General features: G+C 52.0%; 1 protein-coding gene across 1 annotated transcript in view; it reads right to left on the bottom strand.

The window, feature by feature from the left end:
* The window catches only part of RASAL1 (RAS protein activator like 1), a 109504-nt gene that overhangs the window by 37053 nt on the left and 59173 nt on the right, over positions 1 to 13278 (bottom strand). The window contains exons 11-13 of the mRNA XM_074973253.1: positions 10037 to 10101; positions 7794 to 7906; positions 109 to 301 (exon numbers count right to left, since the gene is read on the bottom strand). Coding sequence (XP_074829354.1) covers positions 109 to 301; positions 7794 to 7906; positions 10037 to 10101 — 371 coding nt within the window. The remainder of the gene's footprint in view (positions 1 to 108; positions 302 to 7793; positions 7907 to 10036; positions 10102 to 13278) is intronic.

Raw genomic sequence — 13278 nt, forward strand, 5'->3', positions numbered from 1 at the left:
TAGGACTTCTTCACGCCGTGACGGTTTGTGGCTGAGCCCTTGTTTGCCTACAGAGGAATTCTCCCTGCCGACCCCTTTCCCCTTCACCCCCCTGTGCCACTTTCTGACCTCATGCTCCGCCTCTGGAAACTGCTCCTCTACCCGCTTGTGCAGATGCTTGAAGGCCACCCTCGCGATAGGGGGGCACTTCTCCACCGAGCCAATGATGGACTCCATGATGTCGCTCAGGTAGCCCTTCAGGAGCTCCTGGCTGCTCTCCCGCACCTGGGCCTTGGACAGGGAGCCCTTGAAGGAAATCCTCCTGGAGAGAAACCCAGAGAAACGCACATTAGCGACAAATCCACGTGAGCCTTTGCACTAGCTCTCTCGCACTGTTGCTTTTGTTGGCATATAATCAAAGCTACCCCTTGGGACATGGGCCGTTCCGTGTCTTGGCCCGGTGGAAAACTCGTGCGGCAAATGGCAGGCTGAAAGGCTGCAATATCAGACTCAGGCTGAAAGGCTGCAATGTCAGATTTAGGTCCATTGCTTTTAAATGGAGAATTTTGCAGACTGGAATATTGAGGTGGCTACTGAAGTCAGCGCAGGGGCTCCTGGGCTATTCCACATCAAATGTTTCTCCTTGCTTTTTTTCGCCTTGCAGATTTTTGGATTGATGACGCATAACTCTCAGGTAGGGGAAAGTGGGGGAGGGGATAGTTGAGTGTGGGGGAGGCAATTTGCAATTGTGGGATAAGCGCATCAGCTGGATGCTTCAGCTAAAAAGATGATCCGCTGTGAAATAGTTAACAAGCTGGCATTTGGGTCACCCTGATTAGGTTTCAGTGTTAATGCCTGAATGGAGCACTGAGCTGCTATCTGAGAAAGTGGGTCTCAGGCTCCAGACTGAGGAGGGCAGCACTGCACCAGGTAGTCTTGGTTGGAAGATTTTCCTTGCAACAGTGTTTCCAGTGGTGCTGAGCACTCACAGCATGCGTGCACACACTCGGCACCTCTGAAATTCAGGCTTTTCTTTAAAAAAAAAAATTGTAGTCTTCTGGGGCCCACTGCTCTGGGAAGGGGGAATTCTGTGGACACAAAACACACCCAGCCTGGGTCTAAGAACTGGGCTCCCTGGCAGCCAGGTTCAAGCATGCAGCAGCTCCAAGGCCAGGAAACCCCTTTGTCTTGCTAGTGCCTAACATTTACAGCACAATGAGCTCCCAAAGCCAATCCCAGCCCTGCAGCGTACACTCTGCAGTCCTGGTCAGAGTGACCCTTTGCTTAGAGCGAAGCTGGGCACTGCAAATCCTGGCTTCAGACTCAAAGGGCTTGCCTGGGCCTGCCTCATCTTCACGGTCCATTTTGAGAGTTCAAAGCAGGGATCCCCAGCAATTCCTGTCCCCAGAGGACTTTGCAGCTGGCCCCTCCTACCTGGCTGGCACATGGATCATCAGAAGCTATTTTGACCCTGAGAGGGAGCAAGGCACTGGGCTAGGAGTCAGCCAGCAACTGACTCCAGATCTCCTGTGTGACTTTGGACAAATCAGTCCATCTTCTTGGCTAAGCTGGGGCAATCCTCTGTCTTGTCTGGGGGGCAGGGACTGCTGCCTCTCACTGTGTGTCTGGACATCTAAACCAATGGGGCCCCAAGTTCAGCTGGGACCACCAGCACGGCATTCAGCTTTGGGCTTCCTTGCCCCGGCCCACACCCAGCTCAGCAAACTCCATCATGTCACTCATAGGCGCCAACTCCATCAGGGAAAATTTGGTGGGTGCTCTTCACCCCCCGGCAGCCAAGCTCCCCGCCCCCCCACCTCACCTCCGCTTAATCTCCTGAGCACGCCACGTCCCTGCTTCTCCTCCCAGCACTCGCCACCGCAAAACAGCTGTTTCGCGGTGTAACAAGCTCTGGGAGGGAGGGGGGAGGAGCGGGAACGTGGCACGCTCAGGGGAGGAGGCGGGAAAGAGGCAGGGCCAGGGTGAGGATTTGGGGAAGGGGTTGGAATAGGGGCAGGGAGGGGGCGGAGTTGGGGCAGGGACTTTGGGGAAGGGGTTGGAATGGGGGCGGAGGCAGGGTGGGAGGGGGTGGGGTGAGGTGGAGTCGGGGTGGGAGGGTCAACCACCCACCGGTGCCAGCAGAAGTTGGCGCCTATGGTGTCACTGGCACAAGACTGTCATTGGTATGTGCCTTGCACATGTGGCTTGAAGTCCGTTCATACTGATGTCACTAAGAACGTAGTCTGGATGCCCTAAGGGCCTTGTTCCTGAGCCCCCCAAGCCCACATCCCCACACAAACACCCTGCTGAGTGTGGCCAGCACAGCACAGAGATGGAGAATCACCATGGAGGAGCAACTCCCTCAAGACATAGTCCTTGTGCACCATCCGTCAAGGGCTAGTAGCCTCCTCTCTGCTCCAGCATCCCTGAGACGGTGTTGCTTAGCAACCAGCATGAGCTGTTTCTCTCCTGGGAACGGCCCTGTCTGGACTCCAGGGGAAATACTGGGAGGACTGGGCTGGCTTGTGGGGTTCCAGGAGAGCTGGGGTCGCACAGGGAAAGCCAAGCACGATGACTCCGGGTTTGGAGCCGGGAAGGCCAGCAGGGGTGGGGAAGCTGTAGGATCCCACTGGCTCAGGTGCAGTGAGACTGTTGGACCCAGAGGCTCCGTTCCCCTGCTGAGGTGGGCTCACCACACTGGGCAGATTGTGGGAGTCAGAATCTACAGACCCGCCGGTGCCCCTCGCTGGTGAAGAATTGCTCACGCACAGATGCAGTTTGTTATTCAAAATGCTCAGCCGCTCCCTCCACCGGCTCTGGGCTCCTGGAAGCCACCCAGCATGCCGCAGGATGAGTGGCTTAGACACTCCCCTGGGCAGGGGATGACTTTACATATAGCTGATCAGTGCTTAGCACACCCTAAGTACCCACAATAACCCCCCTCCTGTGCCAGCCCCGGCCCCCTATGGCCATGGGGCTGGGTGAGTCCTCCCGCCATGACAGATATGTCTGGGGATAGGGCTAAGGGGCTGTTTTTATCAGGAGAATCATCCCCGATGACCCTGCAGTCAGTAGCCAGGAGCTCAGCCGGTGAGATCCTTGCCTCCCACTTAGGGCATGTATTTGGCTGCTGCCCTGTGCTCTGCCCCAGGAAGGGGGCAAGCCTTCGCCTCTCCCCAGAAGCAGTGGTCCCTGGGCCAGGTGAGAAAAGCTAATTCAGTGATGCGCTCAGCTTGCCAGAGACCCAGCTCCTTCCACGCCCCAGCAGCTTGCACCACCAGCTAGTCCCTGGCAGGCTCCTCGCACGGGCGCTGAGTCAATTCAGTGCTAACCTGATGGCGCTGGAAAGCAGAAACCGCAGTTTACCCACGACCAGGTGCAGCAGAGGCAGGTGTAGGGCAAACTCCCACACACACTGCCTCACTCCCCTGGCCCAGCACGGGGGACTCCCATGTCCATGGCCCCTCTGAGGAGATGGCTGATCGGGGGCCAATTAGAGCTACCGATAATGGCTGAGGCCTGCCCTCTAGTGGCTGGGCTGAGCCTGCCTGCTCCTTTCGTACAGACCACTACGCTGCAGCTGAGCTGGGAAGGGCTGAGCCAGCAGCCCAGGGATGAAGGGAAGGCTGGGCAGAACCCAGCACCCATCTCCTCTCAGGGCAGAGCAGCACCCTGACAATGCCACACATGTTCCAGCCTACTCAGAGCAGCCTTCCCCTCCGGAGAAATGCTGAACTCCCATGGCCAGCGCTCAGGGGCGGGAGCTGCTCTGGTCTATCTGGGCCACGTGGTCTTTGAGGAGATGAGCCCCTCCCGATTTACCTGGGTGGCCCTCTGGGAGAAGGGGAGTTCATGCCACAGGCACTGGAGGGCAAAGGGTTAATTTCTTCTCCTTCCCCCTCCAATCTCAGCATAGCAGCAGAAGACGGGGGAGTGAGGTGACCTCAGAGTTGCAACCCAAGAGTCCATCACAATTCCCTGGATGGGGGGATGCTGCCCTGCCTGTGTGTATGGTCCCCGGAGGCTACTGGGTTATTTTCAGACTCACTTTTCTCTGCTTTAATTAGCACTGTTAAGTGGGAAAAACGAACCGTGAATTACAGCAGCTTCCATGTGTCACTGTTTTCCTGATTTGCCATTTCTAACTGGAATGCGCCCAACCCCCACCCACACCGGAGCCAGCGACACGGCTCGCACCTGTGCTCTCCTCTCAGCTACACCGGCTCCCACATGCACGCACCACGAGCATCCAAGGCAACTAGTTCCCCCAGTCCTCTCACTCCCTGCTGGACCCTTTGGCCCGACTGCTCACATGTTCCAGCACAGCCGCCCGGCGCCATCCCAGCCCCTTCGCTCTGCTCTGAGGTCCATACTTGCCCTAAGACTATGGCAGGAACCCCTGGCCTAGAGCAACCAGGGTGTCTCCACCAGCCACGCAACCAGTGCTTATCCTAACCTGATGCAGTGTGGCCCCCAGTCCCACACGCCAGGCCCCACAGCAGCACCAATCACAGCTCCCCGTGACAGGTCATAGAACCATAGGATTGGAAGGGACCTCGAGAGGTCTTCTAGTCCAGTCCCCTACACTCATGGCAGGACTAAGTATCATCTAGACCAGGGGTTCTCAAACTGGGGGTCGCGAGCTTATTACATGGGGGGGTTGCGAGCTGTCAGCCTCCACCCCAAACCCCACTTTGCCTCTAGCATTTATAATGGAGTTAAATATATTTTAAAAATGTGGTTTTAATTTATAAGGTGGGTCGCACTGAGAGGCTTGCTGTGTGAAAGGGGTCACCAGTACAAACGTTTGAGAACCATTGATCTAGACCATTCCTGACAGGAGTTTGTTCAACTTGCTCTAAAAAATCTCCAATGATGGAGATTCCACAGCCTCCCTAGGCAATTTATTCCAGTCCTTAACCACCCTGACAGTTAGGAAGTTTTCCCTAATGTCCAGCCTAAACCTCCCTTGCTGCAATTTAAGCCCATTGCTTCTTGTCCTATCCTCAGAGGTTAAGAAGAACAATTCTTCTCCCTCCTCCTTGTATCAACCTTTTATGTACTTGAAAACTGTTATCATGTCCCCTCTCAGTCTTCTCTTCTCCAGACTAAACAAACCCAATTTTTCCAATCTTCCCTCAGAGGTCATGTTTTCTAGACCTTTAATCATTTTTGTTGCTCTTCTCTGGACCTTTTCCAATTTGTCCACATCTTTCCTGAAATGTGGCACCCAGAACTGGACATGATACTCCAGTTGAGGCCTAATCAGCGCAGAGTAGAGCGGAAGAATTACTTCTTGTGTCTTGCTTACAATACTCCTGCTAATACATCCCAGAATGATGTTTGCTTTTTTTGCAACAGTGTTACACTGTTGACTCATATTTAGCTTGTGGTCCACTCTGACCCCCAGATCCCTTTCTGCAGTACTCTTTTCTAGGCAGTCATTTCCCATTTTGTATGTGTGCAACTGACAGCTCCTTCCTAAGTGGAGTACTTTGCATTTGTCCTTGTTGAATTTCATCCTATTTACTTCAGACCGTTTCTCAAGTTTGTCCAGATCATTTTGAATTTTAATCCTATCGTCCAAATTACTTGCAACCCCTCCCAGCCTGGTATCATATGCTCTATGCCATTATCTAAATCATTGATGAAGATATTGAACAGAACTGGACTCAGAACTGATCCCTGTGGAACCCCACTCGTTATGCCCTTCCAGCATGACTGAACCACGGATAACTACTCCCTGGGAACAGTTTTCCAACCAGTTTTGCACCCACCTTATAGTAGCTCCATCTAGGTTGCATTTCCCTAGTTTGTTTGTGACGGTCATGCGAGACAGTATCAAAAGCTTTACTAAAGTCAAGATATACCACGTCTACCACTTTCCCCCATCCAGAAGGCTTGTTACCATGTCAAAGAAAGCTATCAGATTGGTTTGACACAATTTGTTCTTGACAAATCCATGCTGACTGTTACTTATCACCTTATTATCTTCTAGATAATTGCAAATTGATTGCTCAATTATTTGCTCCATTATCTTTCCAGGTACAGAAGCTAAGCTGACAGGTCTGTAATTCCCCAGGTTGTCTTTATTTCCCTTTTTATAGAATGGCACTATATTTGCCCTTTTCCAGTCCTCTGGAATCTCTCCCATCTTCCATGACTTTTCAAAGATAATCGCTAATGGCTCAGATATCTCCTCAGTCAGCTCTTTGAGTATTCTAGGATGCATTTCATCAGGCCCTGGTGACTTGAAGACATCTAACTTGTCTAAGTAATTTTTAACTTGTTCTTTCCCTATTTTAGCCTCTGATACTACCTCATTTTCACTGGTATTCACTATGTTTGACGTCCAATTGCCACCAACCTTCTTGGTGAAAACCGAAACAAAGAAGTCATTAAGCACCTCTGCCATTTCCACATTTTTTGTTATTGTTTCCCCCCCACCCCGCATTGAGTAATGGGCCTACCCTTTCCTTGGTCTTCCTCTTGCTTCTAATGTATTTGTAAAATATTTTTCTAGAATATTTGTAGAATATTGATCTCGTTTTGTGCCTTGGCCTTTCTAATTTTGTCCCTACATACTTGTGTTATTTGTTTATATTCATCCTTTGTCATTTGACCTAGTTTCCACTTTTTGTAGGACTCTGTTTTGATTTTTGGATCATTGAAGATCTCCTGGTTAAGCCAGGGTGCTCTCTTGCCATACTTCCTATCTTACCTATGCAGTGGGATAGTTTGCTCTTGTGCCCTTAATAATGTCTCTTTGAAAAACGGCCAACTGTCTTCAATTGTTTTTCCCTTTACACTTGCTTCCCATGGGATCTTACCTACCAACTCCCTGAGTTTGCTAAAGTCTGCCTTCTTGAGATCCAGTGTCTTTACTTTGCTGTTCTCCCTCCTACCATTCCTTAGAATCATGAACTCCACCATTTCGTGATCACTTTCACTCAAGTTGCCTTCCACTTTCAAATTCTCAACTAGTTCCTCCCTATTTGTCAAAATCAAATCTAGAACAGCCTCTTCCCTAGTAGCTTTCTCCACCTCCTGAAATAATAGATCCCTACGCTGGATTTGCTGCTTGGCATGCCCCAGGCTGGGGGACTCCAGTGGGCATGTGTGTGGGACAAGAGACGTTGTGCATCAGCTAGAAGTGAGATGATAAAGGAGGGCATACGCTGCAACCCGAGCCCACTGTGCTCCCATCTCAGCACAGGGAGCAGAGGACTCGCTGCTAACACAAATCTCAGCCCAGAAGGAGCTATCAAGCTCCTCCCTCCATCCAGGCCGACACTGGCATCAGGCTGCTCAGTGTGGCACTCACACTCATGATCGTCAGCATTGCAGTGAGGTACCATGTGCATCCCTAGCCCCTCGCTTTCTCAATGCAGCCTTGATCTAGACACTCAGCTCAGTCAAGAGAGAATGTCATTTACCAGGCAGGGTGCTGCCAGCACCCCAAGGCTTCCAGTGCCAGCTGGCACCTCACTGGGCAATGTCCTCATCTAGACCAGACCCAATTAAATGTGTGAGATTTACCTTTAGCAATTTGCCTCTCCTGGGAGATCAGTTTTGTTTGGGGAAGGGCGAATTGGGGTTTCTCTCTGAGCAGCTAGTTCTTGCTATGGAAAAGTATCTGCAAACAACTTGTTTTGTGACATTAGCTGTTTCCCCCTGAATGGATGGTGCTATGGGCAGATCCTGGTCTCAGCTCTGGCAACGTGGATACAGACCCACGCCGCTGCAGCCACTGGAGTCACTCCAGATTTATCCCAGCAGGCCCTGGCATGGATCCCTGCTGCTCTCACACTCACCTGGTTCGGTTCAGCTCAATCTTACATGGATCCAACTCGACATACTTCTTTTCCTCAAAGATCCGGTTTATGATCGGCTTCAGGACCTCATGGAGATAGGGCATCCCTACCACCTGCAGAGACAGCAGAAAATGGATGAATGATGGAGGGGAATGAGAAGGGGATAAGAGAGAATGGGGGAAGCAAGAAGGAAGGAAGAGATCGGGAAGGGGAGAAGGAGGATAAAGGGAAGAAAGAAAGAAAGAAAGAAAGAAAGAAAGAAAGAAAGAAAGAAAGAAAGAAAGAAAGAAAGAAAGAAAGAAAGACCAGACTGGGTCAGACTAATGGTCCTTCTAACTCAGTGTCCTGTCTCTGACAATGGCATACCAGATGCTTCAGAGGGAGTGAACAAAGCAGCATCTGGCAGCCAGAGGCTTAGGGACACCTGGAGCATAGGGTTGCGTCCCTGCCCATCTTGGCTAATAGCTATTTATGGATCTGGCCACGAACTTATGTCATTCTTTTTTTAATCCAGTTGCACTTCTGGCCTTCACTTTTGGCAGCAAGTTCCACGATTGACTGTGTGTTGTGTGAAGAAATACTTCCTTATGTTTGTTTTAAACTTGCTGTCTATTTATTTCAGTGGGTGACCCCTGGTTCTGGTGTTATGTGAAGGGGTAGATAACACTGCCCTATTTATTTTCTCCGCACCAGGCATGATTGTATCGCCCTCTGTCATATCCTCCCCTGGTCGGCTCTTTCTAAGCTAAACAGTTACACTTTTTTCTCTTTCATTGTGGGGAAGCCATTCCACACCGCTAATCATTGTAGTGGCTCTTCTCTGAACCTTTTCCAATTCTAATATATCTTTGTTGCGATGGAGCGACCAGAATTGCACACATCTTTCAAGGTGTGGGTGTACCAGGATTTATATAGTGGCATGATGATATTTTCTGTCTTATTATCTATCCCTTTAATGATTCCCAACATTCTGTTGGCTTTTTTGACGGCTGCTGCTGCACACTGAGTGGATGTTTTCAGAGAACTATCCACGATGACTCCAAGATCTCTTGCTTGACTGCTAACAGCTAATTTAGAAAGGATGAACATACAGAGAGGAGAGATGAGGAGGAGAAATTGGAGAGTGCCACTCATTACAGGTTCTGCAACCCAAGGGACAAGCCCCAGGTTTTACCCTAACCTGCCTTCCAGGGGATTGTTGAAGCCTCATGTCACTTCCTAGCACCCCCTCTTGGAGCTGTAAGGAACGGTGCTTGCCATTCTCTGATGGAGAAAGCTGGTTGCAAGGGGATCCCTGGGGCACAGACAGCCCCAGGAAAAAGGGGAAGCTAGGGTAGTAAATGCCACTGAAAGGGGTGTCACAGCTCTCTTTGTGAGCTGACCAGTAGGCCCAGCTGAGGATGACAGTGGGGAAGGAGAGAATAGCTTTCTCCTCGCTGCCAGAGAGGGGGTCTTTACAGTGAGAGAACGCTACTGATGCATGATGGGTACCTCACCAGGAAATCCTGGCCCCTGTAGTGCTCACCAGAGATCAGCACTTTACACCCCTCCAAGAGTGGCCTGCCTAGCTCACCTCAGGGTAAAACAGCTTCTCCCGCCCCTTGCAGAGGTGGGTTTATTATGCTGATCTCCCTTCAGCAGAGAGTGTCTTCACCAGACGCACTGCCGTGGTGCAGCTGCACTGCTGCAGTGCTGTATGTGTAGATAAGCCCTGAATAAACACTTCAGGGTATGTCTTCACTGGACATTTTGCCCATTAACCCCTGTGATCCTTGGGGTAAAGAACAAACCGGGATGAAACATGTGGGGTGATTTCACAAAGGTGTTAACTACCCCAAACTCATTGGCAATCAATTACCAGGAGACACAAGAGTCTAGTGAAGACAAACCCCAAAATTTAGCCCTTCTGGGGCTCTTCTCATGGCCAGTGCACACCCCTGGCAGATCAATATTAGCAGACAACCAGCTCCCTGAATCCACTGCCTATCCTACAGACAAGGACACAGAGGGACACAGAGAGACTTGCCTGAGGCCACCACAGTTGGAATCTGAACTAGCCAGGAGTTCCTGGCTCCCAGCTCTGTGCTCGGACCAGCATGTCACTTTTCTCATGGTGTTATTTCACAGGCTGCACAGGGAGGAGGATGGAAGAGGGGCCCTTAGCATGCTGAGGTATGGCACAGATCAGAGTTACTAACACCGGCTTTCCTGGAATTCACAGGGACACTCTCCACCACACTCACCTTCATAAACTGCTCCATGGATTTGGAGGCCAGGGAGTTGGAGCGGAAGAGTGTGTTCGGATCAGCTGGAAGCAAAGAAAATGGATTTATAACCCAGCCGGGACCTGTGCCACATTGCATTTTCACAGTGCCTTTCACACAGCCTCCATCCCACATGGCATCAGCTAGACACAGCAGGGGGGTAGGTGCAAAGATGTCGTCCAGTGACTCAGAGCCTTCAGCCCTATGGCCAGCAGCACAGGGACTGAGAGACTGAGAGGTGCTAGCAGCAGGGAGCAGATGGGTCTCCAAGAAGAGTGGGTGGAGACAGGCAGGCTGCTTCAGGCAGCAGGAGCTGCAGGGGAGAAGGCGCTCACACCAGCAGAGAGAGAGAAGAGGCTGGGGGGGAGGGGGGAGGGAGCATAGGACTGGGGGGTGTAGCTCAGGCGAGAGCGGGGGAGACATGCATGAGGATCCCAGCAGAGATGGAGCCATGTCACATGCAAGGGGGGCAGTGCCCTGGAAAGCCAGCAAGAGGTGAGGGGACAGCAAATGGAGACAAGAACCCTGCCGTGGTTCTTACTTTGGAAGACTGGTCCCAGGGAAGTGACCCAGGGCCTTATCCCTGGTCACGCTAAGGCCCTTGGACTCCAATAGTGTGAAGTGGGGAGGAAAGCCCGAGAACTCCCCTGCTTATGTGACCTCCCTGGCCATCTAGGGTGGCGTAAGGGCTATGCAGAGCCCCACTCCTGGCATAGGGGTGTGAGCAGAGTGGCCAGTGCTGTGACTATGCACCGGCTGCCACGCAAAGCAGGGTAAGTTAGAGCAGCCCTGAGATGGCTCTGAGTTGCACTGGGAGCTGGGTAGGCTCCAGAATACAGGGATCCCAAAGATAGCTTAAAGTCACCTTACCCCACCCTTCTATCCCTGCCCCAAGAGCAGGAAAGGCGTGACTGGGAATTTGGACTTTAATCTAGTCCATTCCCACCACAAGGGTTTCTCTAAATGGCCTCTCTCCCCACCACGTAGCCAGGTCGTGAGCTCAGTCCTGGGCAGACGCCAAGCAATTCACTGCATTGGTGCTGGAACTGGGCCAAGCCCATCCTAATTGCTTCCTCCCGTAGGTAGAGGCAGGCAGCCAGGAACACGCCCCAGTCACTACGTCTGCTCTGAAAAGAAGCACTGCCCTTGGAGTAGCTCCCATGTTAGACCTGGTGGAACCAATACCACTGGTACTAGAGCCACGGACACTTTAGACACTGATCCGCACCGGTATTCAGGGCCAGGACACCTTAGACACTGACCCCCACCGGTATTCAGGGCCAGGACACCTTAGACACTGACCCCCACCGGTATTCAGGGCCAGGACACCTTAGACACTGATCCCCACTGGTATCCAGGGCCCGGACACCTTAGATACTGATCCCCATCGGTATCCAGGGGCAGGACACCTTAGACACTGATCCCCACCGGTATCCAGGGCCCGGACACCTTAGACACTGATCCCCACCGGTATCCAGGGCCCGGACACCTTAGACACTGATCCCCACCGGTATCCAGGGGCAGGACACCTTAGACACTGATCCCCACTGGTATCCAGGGCCCGGACACCTTAGACACTGATCCCCACTGGTATCCAGGGCCCGGACACCTTAGACACTGATCCCCACTGGTATCCAGGGCTAGGGTACCTTAGACACTGACCCCCACTGGTATTCAGGGCCAGGGTACCTTAGACACTGATCCCCACTGGTATCCAGGGGCAGAGTACCTTAGACACTGATCCTATCCAGGGCCAGGGCACTTTAGACACTGATCCCCAACGCTATCCTGGGGCACAGGTATCTAGATACTAATACCCCGTGGTACCCATACTCCCTGGTACCTATTGCCATGGGTACCAATGCTCACTGGTACTAGGGTCACGGGATGTTGCAGATTTTCACCTATGAGTGTTCACAAAGTGACAGGGGAACTTTCACCCAATGTGGCTCCAGACATGCAGTTCTGATCTCGATCACAAACCCTGCAAAGCTCAGTGGTGCTGGGATGTAGAGTTTGGTCCAGCCCATTACAGAGAAAGGACAATCATTACATGCGGAACCAGATTTCAAATACCTGGGGGTGAAGTCATCATAATTCTTATTTGTTTTATGCTGGGGCCTAAAGACCCTGGCTGAGCTCAGAACCATTCTGTGCTAGGTGCTGTACAGACACAGAATGGGAGAGAGTCCCTGTGTCCCACTGTAAACAGACAAGACATGCAAAGGGTGGGAGGGGAAACTGAGGCATGGCAAGGGGCAGTGACTTGCCCAAGGGCAGCCAGTAGGTCCGTGGCAGAGTCAGGAACAGAATCCAGGTCTCCTGACTCCCAATCCAGTGATCTATCCACTAGGCCACACTGTGTCCCATGGTGCCATCTACCATGCTTGTCTCACATGCAGCTGCTCCTAATGAGTGGGGAGGAGCTTGTTTCCACACATACTGACCCTTCGCTCTCCTTGCCCCACTAAGTTTCAATGGGGAGACCTAGCTCCTATGCTCCGGCCCAAACCTCCCCATTTCCAGCTCCCAAATGTTGCCAAGTGTCAGAACCCAGGTTTGATCAGAGCATTTCTGGCCCATATTCCATTTTCCTGCCAACCCCTGCCTCCAAACCAGGCTGCCTGGGGTTTCCATGGAAACACAATGGTATATTAGGACCAAAAGAAGGATGCTACGGTGAGGAGAGGAGCCAATCATGAAGTTATGACAGGAAACCAGGTGATTGGCTCCGAGTTTGAAGCAAGGTCTATTCGTGGCCTGGAACAGTTGGAAGGGGGCAGGAGGTCTTGGTAGCTGCCCCCTCACTCCCCTGCCCGCCATGTGACTGCAGACTTGAGATCAGGAGTGGGAGAATGGGAAGCAAGCCCTGCCCTTTGGAAATAGAGGAGTGGGAGTTCCTGCCCCCCTTCCTCTGGGGGTCCCAAGGCCAGTCTGAATTCAAAAGCTTGCCTTGGTGTCAGAGGATGGGCTCACTTCAGATGGTCCTCCCTTGGAATCACAAGCAAAAGACCTAAGAGATGAGTGCCCAGGGAAATGCACAGGGGCGTGGCATGGAGGCAGGTACCAATGCCAGCTGGTAGCTAGGGTCACAAGGGCCAGGTACTGATACCGGCTGGTAGCTAGGGCCACAGGTACCAATGCTGACTGGGACTAGTGTCACAGGTACCTAGGTATCGATACTAACTGGTACCTGGGTGCTAGGTAAGGTGTGGAAATGG

Source organism: Natator depressus, chromosome 15 (assembly GCF_965152275.1).
Source record: "Natator depressus isolate rNatDep1 chromosome 15, rNatDep2.hap1, whole genome shotgun sequence".
In the NCBI taxonomy this organism is placed as follows: Eukaryota; Metazoa; Chordata; order Testudines; family Cheloniidae; genus Natator; species Natator depressus.